The sequence below is a fragment of the Wyeomyia smithii genome, chromosome 1 (assembly GCF_029784165.1).
Source record: "Wyeomyia smithii strain HCP4-BCI-WySm-NY-G18 chromosome 1, ASM2978416v1, whole genome shotgun sequence".
Taxonomy (NCBI): domain Eukaryota; kingdom Metazoa; phylum Arthropoda; class Insecta; order Diptera; family Culicidae; genus Wyeomyia; species Wyeomyia smithii.
Window position 1 is genome coordinate 16726648 of NC_073694.1, and position 22044 is coordinate 16748691.

Consider the following 22044-nt stretch of genomic DNA (forward strand, 5'->3'; position numbering starts at 1 on the left):
TTTCTTTTTTAAGATTTAAGTCCAAAATAAAGCAAATATTAAGTACCTGGCGATATCAGGTTTAGTCTGAACATGGATTTACTGCACAACCCTCTTCTAAACATTTTAACATTTTCTAAACGAAAATGTATTTTATTTGCTTTTTTAAATTACCAAACCAAAACAAAGCAAATATGAAGCACCTGGCGATAGAAGATTTAGTCTGAATATGGTATTACCGCGTACATATACGCGCGTCAAAACACTACTCGTTCTGTTTCGCCGCCTCTATCGACGCGTCTTTGCCGCTCCAGTATGACCGGTTTAAGCGTTTCATATAGACGTTCGAAGAAGTAGCTCGGACGTTTTTGCGACGCTTCTTGCTTCGCTTCATTTGACGCCTCAGTATGTCAGTAGCCTCTCAAATAGAGAAGCGTACAGTTGAACGCTGCTGTCGCACTCTGCAAGAGATGCAACAATTCTTTTCGATACGGTGTCATGCAAAAATGTCAATGTTCGACACACTGAGAGCAAAAACATCATATCAAGAAGACTGGCATCTCTGGATCGATCCCATACAAATGACAAGCGTCAAATCAAACAGCGCACTCCATCTATTTAAGGTGGAAATTTGCATCGCTGCGAAGACAGAGTGGGCTATGTGGTGGTCCAACCTGTGCGATCGGCTTGCATTCGCATCGCCAGCACACACACTAGCATGCCTCAGTTCCACTTTTACTCGTAAGACTGCGCTGCCAAAACTGTCGCTCAGTCTCAGGCAGAGTTCCCAGTCTTCTTGATATGATGTTTTTGCTGAGAGGCACTACTCTACAACTGACAATATTTCCGAATGAAGCAAGCTTTAAATGACAGCAAATCCCAAAAAAATCGTATTAGAACATAGTGTTTTTTCTCTTCGGCTCAAGATTTTTTTTTAACGACCACGTGGTTTAGGAATGACCCGCTAGCTACCGGATAAATCACTTTTAGCTCATTTTATAATAACCACGCATTAATTGATGATAACTTACCGCTTGTTTATTTTTTGTTTCCCCCCAAAAAAACATAGACTGCTCCAGCGGAACACCGGATTCGGGTCCTAACTCGCCCCCGGCACTGGGAAGCCGTGGCTCCCCCTCGAATGCCCCCATCCAAGAGGAGAACGAAGACCCACAGTATCGTTCCAGCATCAACGATTTGGCACTGTTTAGCTCGCCCTCGATGCCGAACATCTCGCTGGGTCGGCCGCATCTTTCGGATGCGCACTCCGCGAATCATATCGTAAGTTTGCTGGTTCGATTCGATAGCTTGTGAACGCTCCTAAACTCTAAAACACTTGCCTAGGCAATGGTTCCATTGCGACCACCGCACCCACTAGTGGCAGCCGGTCCGCCACCACAACCACCTACACTTTCGCATCATCATCCACCGTTACCTTCGCATTTCGTGAATCATCCCTCGATGCTAACCGAGCAGCAGTTGCAGGCGGCTGCTGTCGCGGCGGCCGCAGCAGCTGCAGCCGCCAGTGGTCTCTCGATCAATCCAATGGGAGGAATTAACGCGGGTGTACCGACGGTCTACGGTCACCCAATCACCGATGCCCAAGTAGCGCAGGCCCGCCTACACAAGCAAGGCCATCGACCGCTAGGTCGAACCCAATCCGCTCCCCTTCCCCTCGGGCATCCGATGCTAACCGGAGCGCCAGGATCGGTGGTCAACATCGGACAAACTCATTACGAGAACAGTGACGTAAGTATTTCATTTTGATCGAACAATTTTCTAACCTAACTGAATCCTGAATCCAACGCTAGGCTGAACGACAGGCATACGAGCAGCATCTGCTGATGAAGCAAAAAATCCGCCAGGCAGCGCTGAGCCGCGCCAACTGTGTCCGGGAGCCGCAGCTCAAGGAGGAAGTCGAATCCGGCGAGGTAATCGATTTAACGGATAAAAAGCAACCCCCCAAGACAACGGTAATTACCTCAAACAGCGTAATCAAGAGCACCTCCCACACGACACTGCTACGCGATTCAGCCGAAAGCTTACAGCAGCAGCATGTCGAATTTCTCCAGGCGCAACAGCGCGAGTTAGCGCTGATGCAGCAGTCGATACAAATCGGCATGCTTGAAGATCCGTACAATCGCCCTCTGCTGCGGCCGCTTTCCCGAACATCCTCCAGCCCTTTGGTTCACCTTGGAACGCCGGCCAGCAGTAACCACCCGGTTGCATTATCCGACACCGGTCAAGACGACATTCCACCCCCGGTCAATCTCACCGTTCAAAACCGTAGCCGTTCGATGCTGAGCTACACCAATGAAGGACTCACCAGTCCAGGTCCGCTGCAGCTAACCACTTCAACGTCTGCCTCGGCTATTCCCGTCCGTCTGGTGCAACAAAATGGCAAACTGACGACCGGTTTAGCCTTCGACAGTCTCATGTTGAAGCACTCGTGCGTTTGCGGTGACAATGCAGCCCATCCGGAGCACAGTGGCCGCTTGCAGAGTGTCTGGGCAAGACTGGTCGAAACCGGACTGGCATCCCGCTGTGACAAACTCCGTTCGCGCAAAGCTACCCAGGAAGAACTGCAAACTGTGCACAACGAAGCGCATTCCCTCCTCTTTGGTACAAATCAGATCAACCGTCAGAAGATGGACGCCAGCCGGGTCAGTTTCGTGCGTCTAGCATGCGGTGGCGTTGGAGTCGACTTGGACACCACCTGGAACGAGCATCACACGGCAGCTGCTGCACGTATGGCGGCCGGTTGCGTGATAGATCTTGCCTACAAGGTGGCTAAAAGTGAAATTCAGAACGCCTTTGCTGTCGTCCGTCCACCTGGTCACCACGCGGAACCGAATGCTGCTATGGGTTTTTGCTTCTTCAACTCAATAGCGATCGCTGGCAAACTACTGCTACAGAGACTTCCGGATGAGATGCGACGCATTTTAATCGTCGACTGGGATGTTCATCATGGTAACGGAACGCAGCAGGTATTCTACGATGACCCGAACGTGTTGTATTTATCGATCCATCGGCATGATGATGGGAACTTTTTCCCTGGTACCGGTGGTCCAACCGAATGTGGAGCCGGAGCAGGACTGGGCTTTAATGTGAATATTCCCTGGTCGGGTGGACTAAATCCTCCCCTTGGCGATGCCGAATATCTGGCAGCCTTCCGGACCGTAGTGATGCCAATTGCGCGCGATTTTCAACCCGATATAGTGCTGGTGTCGGCCGGCTTCGACGCTGCCTTTGGCCATCCAGCTCCGCTGGGTGGCTATATGGTTTCTCCGGCCTGTTTTGGCTATTTGACCCGGGAACTGATGAAGTTGGCCAATGGAAAGGTAGGTTGCGTTAGCTTGGAGAGAAAATATTTTCAACTTTTTTTTCTTGTCAGGTGGTATTGGCACTAGAGGGAGGATACGATCTGCCGGCGATCTGTGATTCCGCACAGGAATGCGTACGCGCTCTGCTCGGCGATGAGCTGTCGCCGATTGCGGCGGCCGAACTGTCGAGGCCACCTTGCCAGTCGGCAATCGAAACCCTGCAGAAAACCATTGCCATCCAGATGACGCACTGGCCTTGCGTGAAGCGGCTGGCTCATACGGTTAGTTTTTCCGCGATGCAGGCCGTCAGTGGAGCCGATCGGGAAGAATCGGACACGGTTACGGCGATGGCTGGACTGTCGATGCAACCGCCCAATAGGTGAGTGTCGAAGTTAAGACAGCTGAGAATTTTATTTTTTTATCATTCTTCTCGACAACCAATTGTTTATGTTGAATGTGCTCAAACTTCAGCTCTGTCCGATTGAGTGTAAAAGTAAAATTGAAAATTAACATTTTTTCCAGAAGTTGTTTTAAAAATGCCTCATTACTCTTATTCGATAGAAACTGTTACGATGTGAGGGTGGACCGAATATGTAACGTAACAAACAATTAGGTACCTTACTTAATTACTTTATTTTACTTTGTTGGCTAACGGACCGTTCACCGGTCTAGGGCCAAACGAATTAGTGATGTCCAGCTCCTTCTGTCTTGGGCAGCCGTTTTCCAATCTCCTCGTACACCAGCAGGTTGGGCATCTTCTTCCACCGCGTGCGAGGTCTACCACGGAGTCGACGACCTTTTCCTGGTTCTCTACTGAAGATAGTTTTGGCGGTTCTCTCGTCAGGCATTTTGGCTACATGTCCAGCCTACTGAAGCCCTCCCCGTTGTATTACCTTCACTATATCAGCATCTTTGTATACCTGGTACAACATGCGTCTGCGCCACTCACCATATTCCAATTTACCGCCAAGTATCGATCGCAGAACTCTACGCTCAAGCACTCTGAGCACTCGTCGATCAGCTTCCTTCAGCGTCCATGTTTCATGTCCGTAAAGGGCCACCGGGAGTATCTGCGTCCTATACAGCGCTAGTTTTGTGCGAGTTTGCAAACTACGGGACCTTCTACGTAGTCCGTAGAAGGCCCTTGTTTTGGTAGAATTAAAGGTAGTCCCAATCTCGCTGCTTCCCTCTTTAAAAGCACGAAGGCCTACTCCACGGCCCTACGGTCGATAACGATGATATAAATGTCGTCCGCAAAACCAAGATGCATATGAGATTCCGTGATGATCGTACCGTTTCTTTGTACGTTTGCTTTTCGCACTTTACCTTCAAGGGCGATGTTGAATAGTAAGTTAGAGAGCCAATCCCCTGCTTCAGTCCATCTAACGTTACGAACGCGGCTGATATCTTGCCAGCTTTCCGCACACATGATTTCGATTTCTCCAGCGTCATACGAATCAGCCTAATTAGTATGAAGTTCGGCCGGAACTCCGTCCTTCCAAGCGGCCTTGCCGTTTTTCAGCTTACTAATCGCCTTTTTCACCTACTCCTGTGTTAGTGGCTCCACAGTTTGTTCGTCACTCATAATCGTAATCCTGTTCCTGCTCTGTTCATCCGCCTCCTTACTCCTCCTGAAAATGCTCCTTCCACCTGGTTGCAACCGTCGGTTTATCAGTTAGCAGGTTGCCGTCCTTGTCATTACACATGACCGGCACAGCTGTCTTCCACGCGTCGTACCTCCCACCTCTCTCGCGGTCGTTTCGATGTCACCGTGGATACACAGCTCCACAGTCCATTTATGTCGTCCACTCGTTCCTCCAGCTGTTTTAGGATCCGTTGATCTAGCTCTATCTAGCGTATTCTGCTGCCACGCCATCAGGTTTCAACCGCTGAATGTTGTAACGCGTCGTCCTCTCTGTGCGAGATTTCAGCACGTTCGACAACTGTGTGCAGATCTTACAAACAAGTCAATGTTTGGTCCCCGAAAAGACCTAACATCAGTAACATCCGAAAAGTGCCGACCGTCAATCAGTACGTGATCGATCTGGGAGCTGGCTTCTCAATTTGGATGCCTCCAGGTGTTTTCCGTGTTTAAACCTTCTGGCGCCGATTGACGTGGTTCGACAAGTTCAGACAGGAACTCTTGCTGCAGTTCGTCCAAGCTTTCCGGTTCCGGTGGTGGTAGTTCTGTCCAGGGTCCAGCCTCGGTAGCAGTAGGATCTGCCGATGGTTTCAAACCCCAAGTATCTAACAGGATTTTTAGTGGTATGCTTACCTCAGCTTGGTTAGGTTTTTCAGTTTTTGCCAAATCGTTTTCGTAGTTGATTACTGTGTGAACGGGTTAACCGTTACCATTCTGGGAGCCACACATGATACATTACTCGACCTTTTCGCTCTACAACTTCTCCGGCAATCCAGCTCCAGTTGATACCGTGGTACACTTGCGCGTACACCTTCTCTTTCGGCTCAAAGCTCTTCTTCTTCGCACCATGCTTCGCGTTGAATTGGCGGTCTTACTGGCTGTTGTTTATCTTGGTGAAGTTGCTTGGTGGGCGAAGAAGTTCTAACTTCCCGCCAGGCGCACTACTACAGGGAGTTGAACGGTAGCACATAAGGAATGTGTCGAGTGCTTCGTCCAAGGGTGACATTGCGCATTTCGTTTCGAGTAACTCGAGCAAAACTTAATGATCGCTGGTGAGCGTTATGTTTCGTTTTCCGTATTTTTTTCGACTTTGATGAGCCGAAGGAAAAATGTCAATGACAGCTCCTTTTGAGCTTAAAGCAAAACTGGCAGTATGTGACGTACTCGAAAAAAGCGAAACGCGTTTGAATCGAGCTGTACAATACCACCCCAGGTCTTCCTCTCCGGCCTGAATTTTCTTAGCCGTCCTTTTAAAGGTGTCAACGAAGCGTTCCGACTGTCCGTTGCTTTGGGGATGAAAGTGTGCTGTTTTGAGATGCATGATCCCATTTTTCTCGCAGAATCCTTCGAAGGTGTCGCTAGTCAGCTGTGGACCATTGTTGGTCACCAATACTTCCGGCATACCGAATCTCCCGAAGATCTTCGCAGACTCGACAGTGTAGCAACGGTAGTGGTGCGCTTGGTCGGAATGATTTCCGGCCATTTAGGGTATGAATCCACCACTAGGGAGAAGTGTGTGTCGTCGATGGTACCAGCGAAACCAGCGTGTAACCTTTGCCAAGGTTTTCTAGGGATCGGCCACAATTCGAGCTTCGTCTTGGTGTCCATTTTTGCGACAGAGGCAAACTCCTGGCAGGCACCTTCCAGCACGGTGATTTGCTCGTCAATGTGATTATCGACGTGCGAAGAACTGCTGAACATCCGTTGTTCCAGTGAGAGAATTGGCATCACCTGGCCAACCCTTCTGCACGAGCTCGAAGACTTTCTGAAATGCTCGGTCCTGGTTGTTCTCCTCCGTAATCGCCTTATTCGTGATGGAAAGATACTCTATGGAATGGCAGACTATATTGTAGAGAACTTCTAGCGACGCAATTATATACCCTTGGTCCGGCTTGATGTGTGAGTTGATCAGGCGGGAGAGGATATCCGCGTTCCCGAAATGGCTCGTGGATGTGCATTCGATGCGGCAGTCATACAGAAGCATGATGATTTTCTACCTTCGAAGGCGGTTGGCAGTGTATGGAGGAATTCCACGCTTCGACCCGAAAATAGCTAAGAGCGTAGATCCCGTAGATCATCCGGCGGAATTTTGTAACGGCGTACACCAGACCCAATGCTTTCTTTTCTATCTGACTATATCTGGATTCGGCTGGCGTTAGGCTTCGGGATGCGTGTCAGCACAACAAACCTAACAATTACCTTCCTTGTGAGTTTCGCCGATTTGAGATTCGCCCGGAACATGGCCACGATGTTCAACTTGTCCCCAGAAACTGTTGAAATTTACAACTCGGTGCCCCGACGTTGATCCAGTTTTGCTTGATTATCATTCTGATATCCGTGCCCGAGTCCAGCTGCATTTCGACTGGAACTCCATTGATCGCTGTCTCCACATAGCGCCGGTTACGCGTAACATTGTTAACGGCCACAATCCTTGTTGCGTGGTAGTTTTTGTTTTTCTGCTTCTCCTTGGATGGCTTAGGTTCGACTTGGATGTGAAACAGGAACAGTAGCCCTCCTTATGGCCCGTGCGGACACAGTCACAGCATTTGTGCATCTTGAAATTGCATTCGCTGGAGTAGTGCATACCGCGCACGCCCAACACGAAGACATCGGCATGCCGGATTTGTTGCCACCGAACTTCTTTTTCTGTTGGTTGCGGTGGAGAGAACTGTTTACGGACGGCCTGGGTAGCAGCTGTACCGGCCGCGAGAGGAACTTGGCGACCGATTAGCGAAGTGTCCTTCAAATTAATCATGCGCTTGCACTCCTCTACAATCTTCTCTAGCTCGATGTCTTGGATTTCGTTTATTTTTGGAAGCAACCGCATCCGGATGTGACCTTAACCCGCACACAAAAATCTGGGTCTTGAACTGCTCCTTTTTAGCTCCTGCAGCTTGAAATCCGGACAAGCTCGATTGACTCGACAGGAGTAAATTACAAAATATTCATTTTCCTCTTTCACCGTCTGGAAATACTGGTACCGACGGTGAAGGGTGGGAACCGGATTGTCGAAAATGGTTTTTAACCCTGGAAAGATAGTGTTGAAATGTTTTTAGCAATCCCCTGGTATACAACCAGTCTATTTTCTTTTATATCTTTATTTGGCAAGAGAAAGGGAAACGAAAACTAAAATTTCACTTGTAACGGAAACGTAGAGCAATAAAGTCGCTTTTTTTACTCGCTCGTTCTTTTATTGCGTAGTTATTGTTCTCGGTTCGACCACGTGAAAAGTCGGTTCTCTGGCGTCAGTGTCCAGTCCAGGTTCCAGTTACTTCTCGTTTATCCGGTTCGTCCATTCAACAACATTTTGGCCCTTCACGTCCGGATCATGGATTCAGCAACCGCGGATAAGTTGGCTTTGAAGCGAGAGGTTATTTTTGCGAAAGTGAAATGGGAGTTGTCCGTCGCACACAACATTCGCTGTCGGAAACCGTCCGCTGCGGAAGTGCTTGAAAGACGCACTAAACTCACGGAACTTGCTGGTCATTTCGACATCGTTCAAACTGCGATTGAAGAGAATACGGCCCACTTAGAGGATGTTGCTTCTGTTTTTAATCATCGACTGCAGTTCGACGAAGTGTATTTTAAGGTTAAGGATTTGTATAACCAGTTCCTGGAAGAATCGCAGGAAAATGGTTCTGTTTGCAGTGTTAAATCAGAGGACTATACAAGTGATTTACGTGACGCAATCAAAGCACTGCTGGAAACGCAACAGGCAGTTCTTACACGTCGAAATCAACCAGTTTTAGAAAATCCTCCAGTGAACCATGAGCCGCAGCTTAACGTAAAGCTACCGCAGCTAAACATTCCCGTGTTTGCAGGGGAAAGGAAAAATTGGCGTTCATTCAAGGATTTGTTCGAGAGCACGATTCACAAACGAGATGATTTAATGGATTCCGTTAAAATGCAGTACCTTTTTTCGTACCTCGACGGAGAGGCTAAAAGGATGGTATATTCGTTCCCGATCAGTGATGCCAATTATCGCGAAGCTTGGGAAACATTAGTTGCGCATTACGATAAAAATAAATATACGGTGTTTGCACTCATCAGAGAGTTTGTCGATCAACCAGCCGCTGGCAACGCAAATGGATTGAAAAAAATATTGGCTGTTTCTGATGGCGTCATTCGCCAACTTAGGGCATTAGGAAACGAATACGAGACCCGTGACCCATGGCTCATTCATCTGCTGCTGGAAAAGGTAGATCGCGATACACGTTCGTTATGGGCACAGAAAATAATTGATGTCGAAAACCCTTCCTTCACGGATTTTCTGGATTTTCTGCAAAAACGCTGCGATGCATTAGAAACATGTCTGGCTTTTGGGAAGAAAACATACGACACAGTTAAGAAGGAATACCCAAAGACGAGTGGCAACGAGAGAAAACTGCAAACCTTCCATGCTGCCGCTACCGCTGTTCCCCAAACTTGTGCGAAATGTTCAAAGGATCATCCGGTGTACCAGTGTGAATCTTTCAAGGCGATGGATTTATCGGCGCGTCGTGAGCTTGTAGTTTCTTCAAAGTTATGTTACAACTGCTTGCGCCCATCCCACACAGCAAAGCGATGTACATCAAAATCAGTCTGCCGTACTCCAAACTGCAAGCAGCGACACCACACGTTACTATGTAGAAAGGATGCCAAACCATCGGACCAGCCGGACGGTGAAATTGAAACAAAGCAGCAAAGCGGTGAAGAGTCGTCGATTTCGGCAAACGCGACGCAAACGGTTAGCTGTAGTTCGGAACCAACCACGTTTTCTTTGTTACCAACGGTGGTAGCTTATGTTAGGGGACAAGACGGCAAGTCACACGAGGTAAGAATTCTCATAGATTCTGGATCGCAGGCATCTCTGATCACCGAGGCGTGTGCCAAACGCCTTGGACTGAAGCGGTTCAACGCCAATGTGGAAGTCACAGGAGTCAACGGAGAGGTAGTCGGTACTACAGCCGGCAAGGTCTCGTTGGTGATTTCATCGCGATTCGACGAGAAGGCTACACTTACTACTCAGGCGTATATTTTGGGAAAGCTGACGGCAACCCTGCCGTGCCAGCAGTTTAGCGCATCGAACATGCCGTATCTAAAGGGATTACAACTAGCTGATCCTCGATTCAACAAATCGAGTTCAATTTATGCTATTTTGGGTTCAGATGTCTTCCTGTCCGTACTTCAATCGGGGCAGGTCAAGAATCAAAACGGTGTTCCTATTGCACAGCGTTCCATATTTGGATGGATGGTCGCAGGAAAAATTTGCAAACAAGAGAGTATACACGCTAATCACGCTGTGATCAATCTTCGTCAAGATTTCGATATTGACCGTACATTACGAATGTTTTGGGAGGATCAAGAGCTGCACGACACCAAACCTTTGGTAGAGGAGGAAAAAAGAGTAATCAAACATTTCGATTCAACATTCACACGTACAAAAGATGGACGCTTTATCGTAAGGCTACCGCTGGACGATTCAGAACACAAACTCGGTGAATCTTTGACGGCTGCTGTTAAACGCCTCAGAGCCATGGAACGCAGATTCCAAAACTATGAAGGTTTTAAGGAAAGATACGCAACGTTTATGCAAGAGTATGTAGACTTGGGCCACATGCAGTTAATTCCTGATTCGGAAGTAGCAGTTGATTGTACGAAGTCCTGCTATTTACCTCACCATGGAGTTATTAAGGAAGACAGTCTCACGACCAAACTTCGCGTTGTATTTGACGGGTCATGTGTTACGTCGTCCGGAGCATCACTCAATGATTTGTTGCTAAACGCGCCCAATATCAATGCTGATTTATTTGATGTCCTTCTGCGATTTCGTTCTTTTCCGGTGGTATTTACAGCGGACATCGAAAAGATGTACCGCCAGGTATTGGTGCATCCAGACGATACGAACTATCAGCGCATAGTATGGCGAGATTCATCGGATAAACCCATACAGCATTTTCGGCTTTTGACTGTCACCTACGGTCTCAAGAATTCTGGATTTTTGGCTATGGCAGCGTTAAAGAAGGCAGCGGAAGTGTTCGAGAAAAAATATCCTGAAGCTGCTGAACGAATTAGGGAGCACACCTACGTCGATGATCTGACTTCGGGAGCTGATACTGACGAAGAGGCAATAGAGTTGATCAAGCAGATTAACGAGATCCTACACCATGCTGGTTTCATCTTGCGGAAGTGGAGTTCGAATTCAACAACGGTTTCCAGCTCACTTTCAGATGTCAACGTTAATGCCAAACCAATCAAATTCCCGGACGAGCGGAATTCAGTGAAGGCGCTTGGTACTCATTGGTTACCCGAAGCAGACGTGTTTACTTTTAAGATTAATTTGCAAGTTGATGGTCCCAACACAAAACACCAGTTGCTGTCGGACACTGCGCGGTTGTTTGATCCGCTTGGATGGTTTGCACCAGTTATCATTCGTGCAAAAATTTTTTATCAACAATGTTGGCTTTACGATTTGAATTGGCATGATGCATTACCTCCGTGCATCGGAGATGCATGGGAACAGATGAAACAAAATCTTTCACAACTCGAGCAAGTTAAAATTCCCAGATGGATGGCAAACTTTAAAGGTCAAATTGAACTGCATGGTTTCTCAGACGCTTCTGAGGAAGCATACGCCGCAGTAGTTTATTTGAGATCGGTTAGCGAAAATGGTCAAATTAGAGATTGCAGCTAAAACGAAGGTGGCACCGGTTAAACAAGTCACGATCCCCCGTCTCGAACTAAATGCAGCAGAACTGTTGGCTAGGTTGATGAAACGTATAGCAGGACCACTCGGACGTTTTCAAATTCAACAGTTTGCATGGACTGATTCTACCATAGTCTTGCAATGGCTTAGTAACCACCCACGCAAGTGAAACACCTACGTAGCAAACAGGGTGTCCACGATTCTAGATATTTTGCCTCGTCGGCATTGGGAGCATGTATCGTCACACGAAAATCCTGCAGATTGTGCCTCACGGGGTATAAACCCTTCAGAGTTAATCAACCATCCACTTTGGTGGACAGGACCTCCTTGGCTAGTAGAGGATTCCTCAACATGGAAACACAACGTTATTGAGGAAGAATTTAACGATGATATGCTTGAGGTGCGTAAACGATTTCAATCGCTCAACATACTGGTAGCACTCCCAAGCACCAATTACGTGATAGAAAGGCAGATACTTGATCGGAAGTCTACTTTTAATGCAGCATGTCGGCAGCTAGCATTCGTGAAGCGTTTTATCGCCAACATGAAGGCACCGAGAGTTCAAAAACCCAAACAAAATGGTATGATAACGCCGTCTGAGTTGCATGAGGCCAGAATGCAATTCGCAAGGTTGGCACAGTGTGACATTTACAAGAAGGAAATCAACTGCTTAGTTAACGGTCGGGAAGTTTCTGTGAAATCTAAGATCAGTGATATGTACCCATTTCTAGATAACGACGGAGCAATGCGAGTTGGTGGTCGATTACAACACTCCAGCCGTCCATTTCGCATTAAGCATCCTGTAATCGTACCCAAGGAACATCGATTTACAAAGCTGTTAGTGGAGGAACTACATGTTCAGAATTGTCACGCCGGTCCATCGTTGTTGACCGCAACAATCAACCAGTACTACTACATTAAGGGGTGTCAGGACGTAGTGAAACAAACTGTGCGTAACTGTGTTAAATGCTGTCGCTTGAAGGCGAAAACGGCTCAACAATTGATGGGAAGTCTTCCAGCGGCGCGTGTAACGGCATGTCGTCCATTTGCCCATGTTGGGGTGGACTATGCAGGTCCCATTTTAGTTCGCTCCAGTAACACTCGAGGAGAGAGATCAATGAAGGGATATATCGTCGTTTTTATATGCCTATCGACCAAGGCGGTGTATTTGGAGGCAGCGGGAGATCTATCGACTGCTTCGTTCTTGGGGGCGTTGAAACGAATGATTGCGCGGCGAGGATATTGCAATGAAATATGGTCCGATAACGGTACAAATCTGGTTGGCGCTGATCGACGTTTGAAGGAAACTTACTCGGCATTGATGACTCACAGCAAGGACGCAGCGCGTCATTTCAGCAATCTTGGTATAAGCTGGAAATTTATACCACCCTCCAGTCCTCACCAAGGCAGTATTTGGGAAGCAGCAGTGAAAAGCGCCAAGAGGCTGCTTCGACCAATCGTTGGAAATGAGAAGTTGACTTATGAGGAGCTGACTACAGTTCTTTGCCAAATCGAGGCGTGTCTGAATTCGAGGCCGCTGTGCCCCATTTCGTCATCGGTCGATAATTTTGAACCGCTCACACCGGGGCCTTTTCTTGTGGGCCAGCCGTTAAATCTATTACCCGAACCTGATGTTTCACAAGTACAAATGAATCGACTTGATCGTTGGAAGAAGGTTCAGCGCTATACGATCGAGTTTTGGAACAAGTGGCGAAATGAATATCTCGCAACATTGCAACCAAGAGGAAAATGGAGAACAAGCCAGGAGAACATAAAACCAGGTCAGCTAGTCTTGGTGAAAGGCGATAATGTACCACCCTCAGCGTGGGAGTTGGCCAGAGTATCTGCAGTGCATCCAGATCAGCAGGGATTGGTGCGTATCGTCACTTTGCGTCGAGGCAAGACAGAGTATCAACGTCCAGTTCAGAAGCTATGTCCACTTCCGGATTGAGGTGCTACCTCAAGGCGGGGAGGATGTTGAGGTGTTTTTAGCAATCCCCTGGTATACAACCAGTCTATTTTCTTTTATATCTTTATTTGGCAAGAGAAAGGGAAACGAAAACTAAAATTTCACTTGTAACGGAAACGTGGAGCAATAAAGTCGCTTTTTTTACTCGCTCGTTCTTTTATTGCGTAGTTATTGTTCTCGGTTCGACCACGTGAAAAGTCGGTTCTCTGGTGTCAGTGTCCAGTCCAGGTTCCAGTTACTTCTCGTTTATCCGGTTCGTCCATTCAACAACAGATAGTCTGCGTCATTTTGACTCCTCGTTTTCAGCAACATTGCCCGTGTTTTTGTTGACAGTGCGTTGGTCTTTTCTCGTTTGTTCTTAATCAATAAAGAAATATTAAAACCTGAATCCTGGGGTTTGTTATTTATCGATGCGTTAATACCGTAATGACCATCAATTGATAATTTTAAAGAAAAATTTGCGTTTTCAATTATTCAAAAGTCGGGAGTGAATTTGACGCATGATTATCCGTTTATGCACATCAAAATAAGACTATTTTCTACGGCTGGGTGTTCGTATACGAGCTCGATGTGAAGACCCCTATTGTTATGTGGTTATGTGGAATATTGTTGTCTATTAGAGTTCATGAGAGATGGAATAGATGAATTGTGTTTATGAAAGGTAATAGGCACACATAAATTTCTAATCAAATCGTTGAATATGCGTCTTGCTTTAACGTCGATAGTTTTAGTATATAGAATCCTTACAATTTACTTTTGGCGCATGATATTTGGAATTGTCTCATAGAATCGCGGATTTCATTTTATGATTTTTCTAGCTTTTGGATAAATATTTCCGTAAATAAACTTTTCTTTTTCAAACAATTATATTGAAACATACTTTGATTGCGATTGGTTTGGCATTTTTCAAATGGAGTTGGAACTCTGCTCGGTTTTATATACATTTATGCGCATTGTTCTGAGGAAAAAGTGTATCTGAATTTTCTAAATTTTTATGGCTTTGAATGCATGGAATTTTACTAGTTTTTTCATTCAATAGGTAACTCTTGAGTCGATAACTATGTGAGAGATACACAGACGAATTGGCTTTGTATCTAATTAGTAAGCCTGTGTGTTGGAGGGTCGGCGGGGGGCTCCCCGATGGGGCGGCTACCACACCAAAAATTATACAGCTCGTCTGTTTTGATGTTGACGGTTGCCTTGACGGTGGGTGCCTTGTCGGTTCTCTGACTTACAGGTTCACTATGATCTAATAAACGAGTGAGGGTATTGTGTGAGGTCGATGAGAGATTTATTTTGAGCAGTAGTTGCAAACTACAGCTGCTTGCTAGATGTGTGGAGTTGTCCGCAGATCGCAGGTTACACGGGCTCGTGTACAGATTATTTATATACAGATTATTCAAATGCAGATATTTGCGGGTTTTCTTTTGGATCTTAAGCATGATATTTTCAACATTTAGCAAACTTAAAATAAGGCATAGTTTTGTGGGTATTTCGTCAAGTTTTATGATTTTTACAGCTTTTGAAAAATACTGTTACATATATTCAACTTTTGAGTGATTATTTGGTGTCTCGTAAGTCTGCGTGTTACGAGTCTATGCCGGTTGTATTCTGATATTGACAATTTTGGCATTTAAAAAAAACTCATGCAATTTTTCGTTTTTGAAATTTACGGGCTTTGGATGCATGAAAAATTGCCAGTTTTTGAATTCATTAGGATACTTAGTTCATTTCTACCTACGTTAGCGAGCTTCTTCAACGCGTTCAAGATTACCTTTACAATGGCCGGCTTATAACACATGTCGCGCGCGGTATAATTGTTGATTTAATTAAGTATAAAAAAATTTCCCGAGTAGTTTCCCGAGCGCATAATCCATCATTTCATGGTTGACGACAATGCTTTTTAATATATTTCCCAGTGGTATAATTGCCATCTATTCGCGTTCGACGTACGGTTGTTCAATAGGGTTTGACTTAGGTTCAATCAATAAAATCAATCAATAAAATAACACTTGCTGGAACTAAAACGCGTAGTATAGTGCGATACGTTCAATTAACGAAAATTACGCAAGGCCGCAGAAAGTAATTACCTTCCGATTTGCTTGTATATTCATATTGCGATTATGGTTGTGGATGCAATTTAAAATATATTGTCTGGCCTAATAACCGTTAAATTTTCAGTCTTTCGAGTGTATTATGCGAGAACTTTCGTGGATATCGGTTAGGAATATTAACGCTATCGTGATCGTCGACGTCGTCGGTGGCTGTCATAAAAGACGTGATACGGTAAGAGAGACTCGGTGGCAGCGCACCGTTTACCAAAACGAACTATGCTGCAACAAACCCTACCCTTTTATCCGACCTCCCAGTGATTTCTCGTGGAAGTGCAGAGGTGTTCTCGGCTTCCATCAAAGCGAGTATCATGTCATCATATTCCTATACACATTCCTTATTTGATCTGCATTCGGATGCGGCCGGCGCTGGTATTGTCCAATAAAAAGATTGAGGTCACCAGTTTTTACACATTGAGGATGTATGTTAATCTCAAACATCATCAATTGTGTAAATACAGCTGACCTGGCAATAACAGAGTAGCAACCGCGGGCGATCAATCATGCTCATGCTCATGCATCAAAATAAGACTATTTTTTAGGGTTAACTTGGCAACCGTCTCCTCGAAGGAGAATTCCTTAGAGAGCTTTGGAATGATGAATGACGTGTATCTTTCGTGCAGACTTCGAAATGGTTACGGTAGTTCCACTTTTCACTGCGATAATCGTCTTCCTCGTCCTCTGACGCTACCAATGCTCGTTGTTTTAATACATTCTTGAACAAACATGTCAAACGAGTACCGCCACCACAACGTTTTTGTTCCCTCAAACGTATTTTGACATTTTTTCTAGAAATGATAATTACGCACGTTGAGTGCGGATATTTTGGAAATCATTTATATCATTGATCTTGTAATAATATTTCTCAATCTAAATAGAACGAAGTAAACAGAAATAGGCCAAAATAACATCGTCAAACGAATGACAGTGTGCATCTCTTTGATGCGCGAGTGTCGAATAACGTGACGGTCCTTTTCATTGTTTGAGAGGCGACGGTTGTTTCATATTAACGAGCGAAAGCCTGCTGTGACGCACGCTAAGGAAGCGAGACCAAATGAAAATGCTGACCATTTCGAAGCCTGCTTTCCTCTGTTTGGTTGAGCTTTCGCCACAGACAAATAAACGTACAACTAAATTTATTTTCGTGGAACCAAATTCGGATGGCAGCCGCAGAGATAGGGTCACCAGGATCGCACCCCAATAAAAACGAATAAGTCACAAAATTTATTCGTTGAGTTGAACTTCCATCTCGATTCCAATCTAGCTGATTTTAAATTATATTTCAGCACAAATTCTAGTTTTAGTTCAGCACCAATTGAGTTTAAACTTTTTTTTCCGCAGAACGTCAGACATCTCCCGAGAGGACTCGGAGGAGCCGATGGATCAGGACGAGTCAAAGTAGAGAAGTGGCCGCAGCCTGATGAACAATTTTGTGGAGTTCTTCCTCCGTCCTCGTGAAGAAGAAAAAAAGCCGTACCTACGCTAGCCTAGCCGGGCCTGTCCACCAAGCACAGACAGACAGACAGACAGGCAAGAACCGGTTTTTTACATCGCACTACTTGGTAATGTCATTATACTTGGTGTCAAAAACAAAAACTGGTGGTAGTCGAAAGGCCGACTGGCCGGGAAGGCGAGAGCCGCAGCGGGGAAGAACCGGGATAGAACGATTCGTTTTTGTTTTCTATCGACACACCCACACACATTTTAGACATACATACATTGAAAGATAAATGTAATGATATTTGCATGCAACAACTGAACTAGGCAATGTTAATCGAACAAATCGAACGCCGCTGGCGACCGATTTTTTTTAAAGTGATTAGATACACAACAAATTTAAAGAGCTAAAGAGAAAGAAGGATACAGAGAGAGCAGGTACGACGTTATTTATAAAGAACTGAGTTTATTTTCTAGCATATTTTTGGTAGAACGTGTCGTGTGCCAGTTTGGAGAAAATAGGCAAGAAACGGTTTTGTAACAAAACAAACATTATTCAGGGAAACACGCGTTTGTGCAGTAGAAAATTCCGATTCGGAGTTTATTTTGTCATAGAAATTTTTAAAATGGATAAAGAAGATAAAAAAAACATAGATCCTCTTAGCGTGAGACAGAAGAGCATTCGAATGGTAGACGCTTGGCAACAAGTTTTTTTTCGAGGACTGGTTTGGATTTCAATCTGAAATTCAAAAAGTTGGAGGACACCGACTTTTTTTCCTGCTTTTTGTAGTTTGTGAAGTTTCAACTGCTCCGATCCGATCTGAGAATGATGGAACACTTAAACTAAGCTGGTTCGATGAACGGAAAAGCACTGTGTTAGCAAAGTAACTTGTTGTAGAGTATGTTTTGAAGCTGCGAAAAAATCCTCTCTTAGTTTGTCATCTTTCTCATCGTTAGCTGTGTCACACTGTGAGATGTATTAAGAAGAAGTAAAAAAACGAATGTTGCTATTTGTTAATCTTTGTGAGTGTAAAGGCAACCTCGATGGAAACTGTTTGTTCTAAACCACTATTCAACAATTGAATATAAAAAAAAAACAGGAAAAAAACTAGTTGAACGTAACAAAAAAATGAATTCTTATTAACAAGAGATAAAGAAAGTACGTTTGTTTTACAAAATGCGAATAAAATGGTAATTACAAAGTAATTTTTATAGAGAAAAAAAAACTAACTACTTGTACAGATAGAGAGTAGCCCTAAAAAGTCAGAATATTTAGCTTTGTTGGGGCAAACATATTTCCTATATATTTCTAATCAGAGTTTGGATCATCCTTTTTTTTGCGGATATTTTCTATATCGAAACCACGAGAGTTACCCAGTTATGATTCTTCCATGCCCTTTTTGCTGCTCTAGGTGCGATAAGTAATGTCGCTGATTTGGACGAACTTTTAACGGGTTATGTTCGAGAGGGGAAAAAGTGTCAAGCTTGTTTTTATATGCTTCCGAGTTAAAATAAAAATGAAAGAATGTTAGAATATACTAAGCCATCGTCCCTTTTAGCAACATTACTTATCAAGCATCTTTTGAGAGAAAACACATGTCACACGTTACTGATAGTTTAAACAAAATGCGAAAAACTTAAAAAATCTATACAGTCTCAGAAGATTTTGCTCAACCCAATCAATAAATATTATGCTTCGCCCTGAGTCATGCAAGGATGCTTCAAATTAACGACAAATTAAAGCTAACATTTAAAAATCCACACGAATAGAACGTTATAACTGCTGCCATCAAACAATAATCTAGAAAAAAAGGAATCCAAGACCCATTAAAAAAATCAACTGAATGTCACAGGAAAAAATTGAAAAAAAAACACGTGTGTTTTTAGCTACCGCGCAAGCAAACAGTAACTAAAAAAAGACAACTGAATGTGCAAGAAAAAAAAATAAGGCAAAACCTAAATTTCAACAGAGAAAAAATATTTATAGCGAATATTAGGAGAAGAAAAAAAGAAGATACCGACGCGAATAAGGAAACAATTTTTAACAGTTTATCTTTAATCAATGTTGAGTGACCTTAATGTATACCAACGAAAACAAATACAAACTTAAAAAAAAAAAAAACAAAAGATAAGTAAAAAGCAGATTTAGAAAAGAACACAGAATTTATAAGCTTTCAAACAACGGAGAAGAAGGAGGGAGGAGAAAAGATACAACACAATGTTAGAACATTTGATCGTTTAGAAATATTTGAACAGATTTTTGCCAATATTGTTATCGCAAAAGCACACACTGACACACACACATATTTGGAAGGCAACAAACACACACACAAAGTCGCGTGCGAGAAAAAAAAACAGACAATCGACTCGAAAGATCCGTTTTTATTGAGAACCCTTTAAAAGTTTATCGTCCCCAAAATCTTATTGTTATTTTTTCTGAGTCACGATTGTACTTTAAAACTACTACAGTAAACCCGATAAAGACCGATTCTGCTAGAGAATTTATTTGTGCGGGTGTTTAGTTGCGTACTAAAACAACTGAATCCTAAATCATTTTGTACTAAAACCTTCGGCTTGCCAAAGGGAAAAAACCAAGAACAACAAAAAAACCAATAGTTTGTAGAGAAATAGTGATTTGTCAAGTGCTGGACACTTTTTTCTTCTTGTTTCTTGGAATTACACCAACACATACACAGACACACGCAATTGTGCAGGAAAATTAATCGAAGAAACTCGCAGCCAAGCTACGAAAGCTGTGAGATGTGATATTGTTTTTCTTACAACTGTTTTAAGCGAAGAAAATTTGCATTTGTACTTTTCCATCCCCTTAGGTATTTTTTTTTGTTGGTTTTAGAATCATGCCACTTCCACACACTTATTTCCGTTTTTTTTCCACTAAATCGAAAAGTAGCTTTATTGAAACACACTTCGAAGTCACGAACACTCACCCAAGCAGAGGAGAACAGGAACAAAATACCCTTCACTGTCTGTTGCAGATAGGAGGAGGAGAAACATTTGATGAAACGAACGAATACGCTTTTGTTGTACTAAGTAAAATAAAAGAAAACAAAACGAAAGAGAAAAAAAAGAAACCTCAAACAAAATCCAAACTCATATTTAGCAAACAAACAAACAAAACGAAAAACAAAAAAGAAAGCGAAGAAAATACACTTTTGGATCTATTATAGGTGTAAGGAATTTAAAGAAAGTAAGCCAGAATTAAAGATTCAAACATTCCTCTTTTAAAGAAAGTAATTTATATATATAAAGAAAAACACAAAGAAAGGGAGAAAAATAATCGCGAGAGAAAGGGTACACCTTGTACGAATGTTTATTTTTAGTTAACTCACTGTCTAAGTTTAAGCAATGTTATTGAAACAGAAGAAGAGGAAAAAACTACGACAATAAGTTGTAAATAGTTGAAAACCCTGTGGGCTTTCTTCTCGGTAGAGTGGTTCGACTTTTGATTACGAAAAAAAAAACAGATTGCTTCCGTCGTCGTCGTCCGCGGTTTTGTGAAATGAGGCTCAACCTGGAATTATTATTACTCTAGCATCCTAAGTCAGTGTTGTTCTTGTTTCCGCGGCACTTGCTCTCGTGTTTACCTCCCGTGTGAAGTTCCGGGGGCCCTTCAACTCCAACCTTGGGGGCCCCCGCTCGAACTTCCCTAGTGAGGAAAAAGCTAACAAACCAAAGCGATTGTCTGGTAAGCCTCATTCGAATAAGCAAGAAAAATCGTACGTTACAAACGTTTGCCATAAAAGCTGCGGGCCACTCTACCGTGCTCGCTTTCCTTCCTTATGTTAAACTAATGGTACTCCTTTCATTACTATTATTATTATTATATTATTATTATTATTACCATTATTATTATTTAGCTATATAGAGCGTTCAATTTTATTCAACTGTTGCTGTTTATATTTTTTGTACTAAAACGATTGAAGCAGAGTTTATTTTGTTTTCGAAACAAAACACTCCTCCAATAGGAAAAAGAAAACAACTCTCACCCCCTAAACACAAACACACATACACACTCAAAGAGTGACGTCAGACATTCAGACATCAGAATTAGCTAGTTAAATTTTTACCGGGGAGAGCTTGGCCGCTCTCCTGTGAACGAGTGCAAAAACCGAAACCGAAGTAGTGAAGCGAGTAGGAAAAGAGTAAAGTTCTATTTAACAGCAGAAGAAAAAAAACGAAAACTATGTGCAACTAGTTAGGATATAGGCTAAAAAAGTGGAAACACGAACGTAGAAGCATGAGATGGTATATTTTTCTGGCAGAAACTAAATTTTGTACTGTACTGTGTACTGTTGAAAAAACAAAAATTGAAAGCCCAAACAAACCCTTTGCCGCTACACACGATCACCATCCGACATCATTTTGTGAAGGCCGTGTCGAAATACGTACTAACCGTAGGAGAACAAAGAGAAGAAGATGAAAAAACCGCCCAATCTTGCTGTACTAATGACCTGTTCTGTAACATGACGAAAAACTACTAAAAACGATTAAGCACAACCTAAAAACCAAAATGGGGCGCAAAAAATGGAAAAAGAGAGAAAGTAGAGGCTAGAACGAATCAGATTTCAAATCTTGCAGGAAGTTGCACTCAAGAAGAAAAAACTCTGGTGGAGAAGAGAAACCACTCAGACGAACATACAAGAATTTTGCAAATCCAACAACAGAAAAACAGTCTCAGAAAAACAAACCGAGGAGTAAAAAAAAATCAGCCAGAGGAGACAAACATAACATGATCGTTTTGTGTTACACGGAAATTAATAAATAAGCGAAAAAACAGAAGCCACACGTAGCACGAAGAAGTAGCAACAAAAGAAAGCAAAAGCAAATGAATTATCAAGACAAGGGCCTCGGGTGGGTGTTACTTCCAGATCAACTTC

At 43.7% G+C, this 22044-nt stretch overlaps 1 protein-coding gene across 11 annotated transcripts in view; it reads left to right on the top strand.

The window, feature by feature from the left end:
- Positions 1–21946, top strand: part of LOC129717311 (histone deacetylase 4) — a 148479-nt gene extending 126533 nt beyond the window's left edge. For all 11 annotated transcript variants that reach the window (XM_055667181.1, XM_055667185.1, XM_055667215.1 and 8 more), the window contains 5 exons: positions 1049–1260; positions 1324–1728; positions 1791–3320; positions 3374–3681; positions 17051–21946. In XM_055667181.1, coding sequence (XP_055523156.1) covers positions 1049–1260; positions 1324–1728; positions 1791–3320; positions 3374–3681; positions 17051–17111 — 2516 coding nt within the window. In that variant the 3' untranslated portion in view covers positions 17112–21946. The remainder of the gene's footprint in view (positions 1–1048; positions 1261–1323; positions 1729–1790; positions 3321–3373; positions 3682–17050) is intronic.
- The last annotated feature ends 98 nt before the right edge of the window (positions 21947–22044 follow it).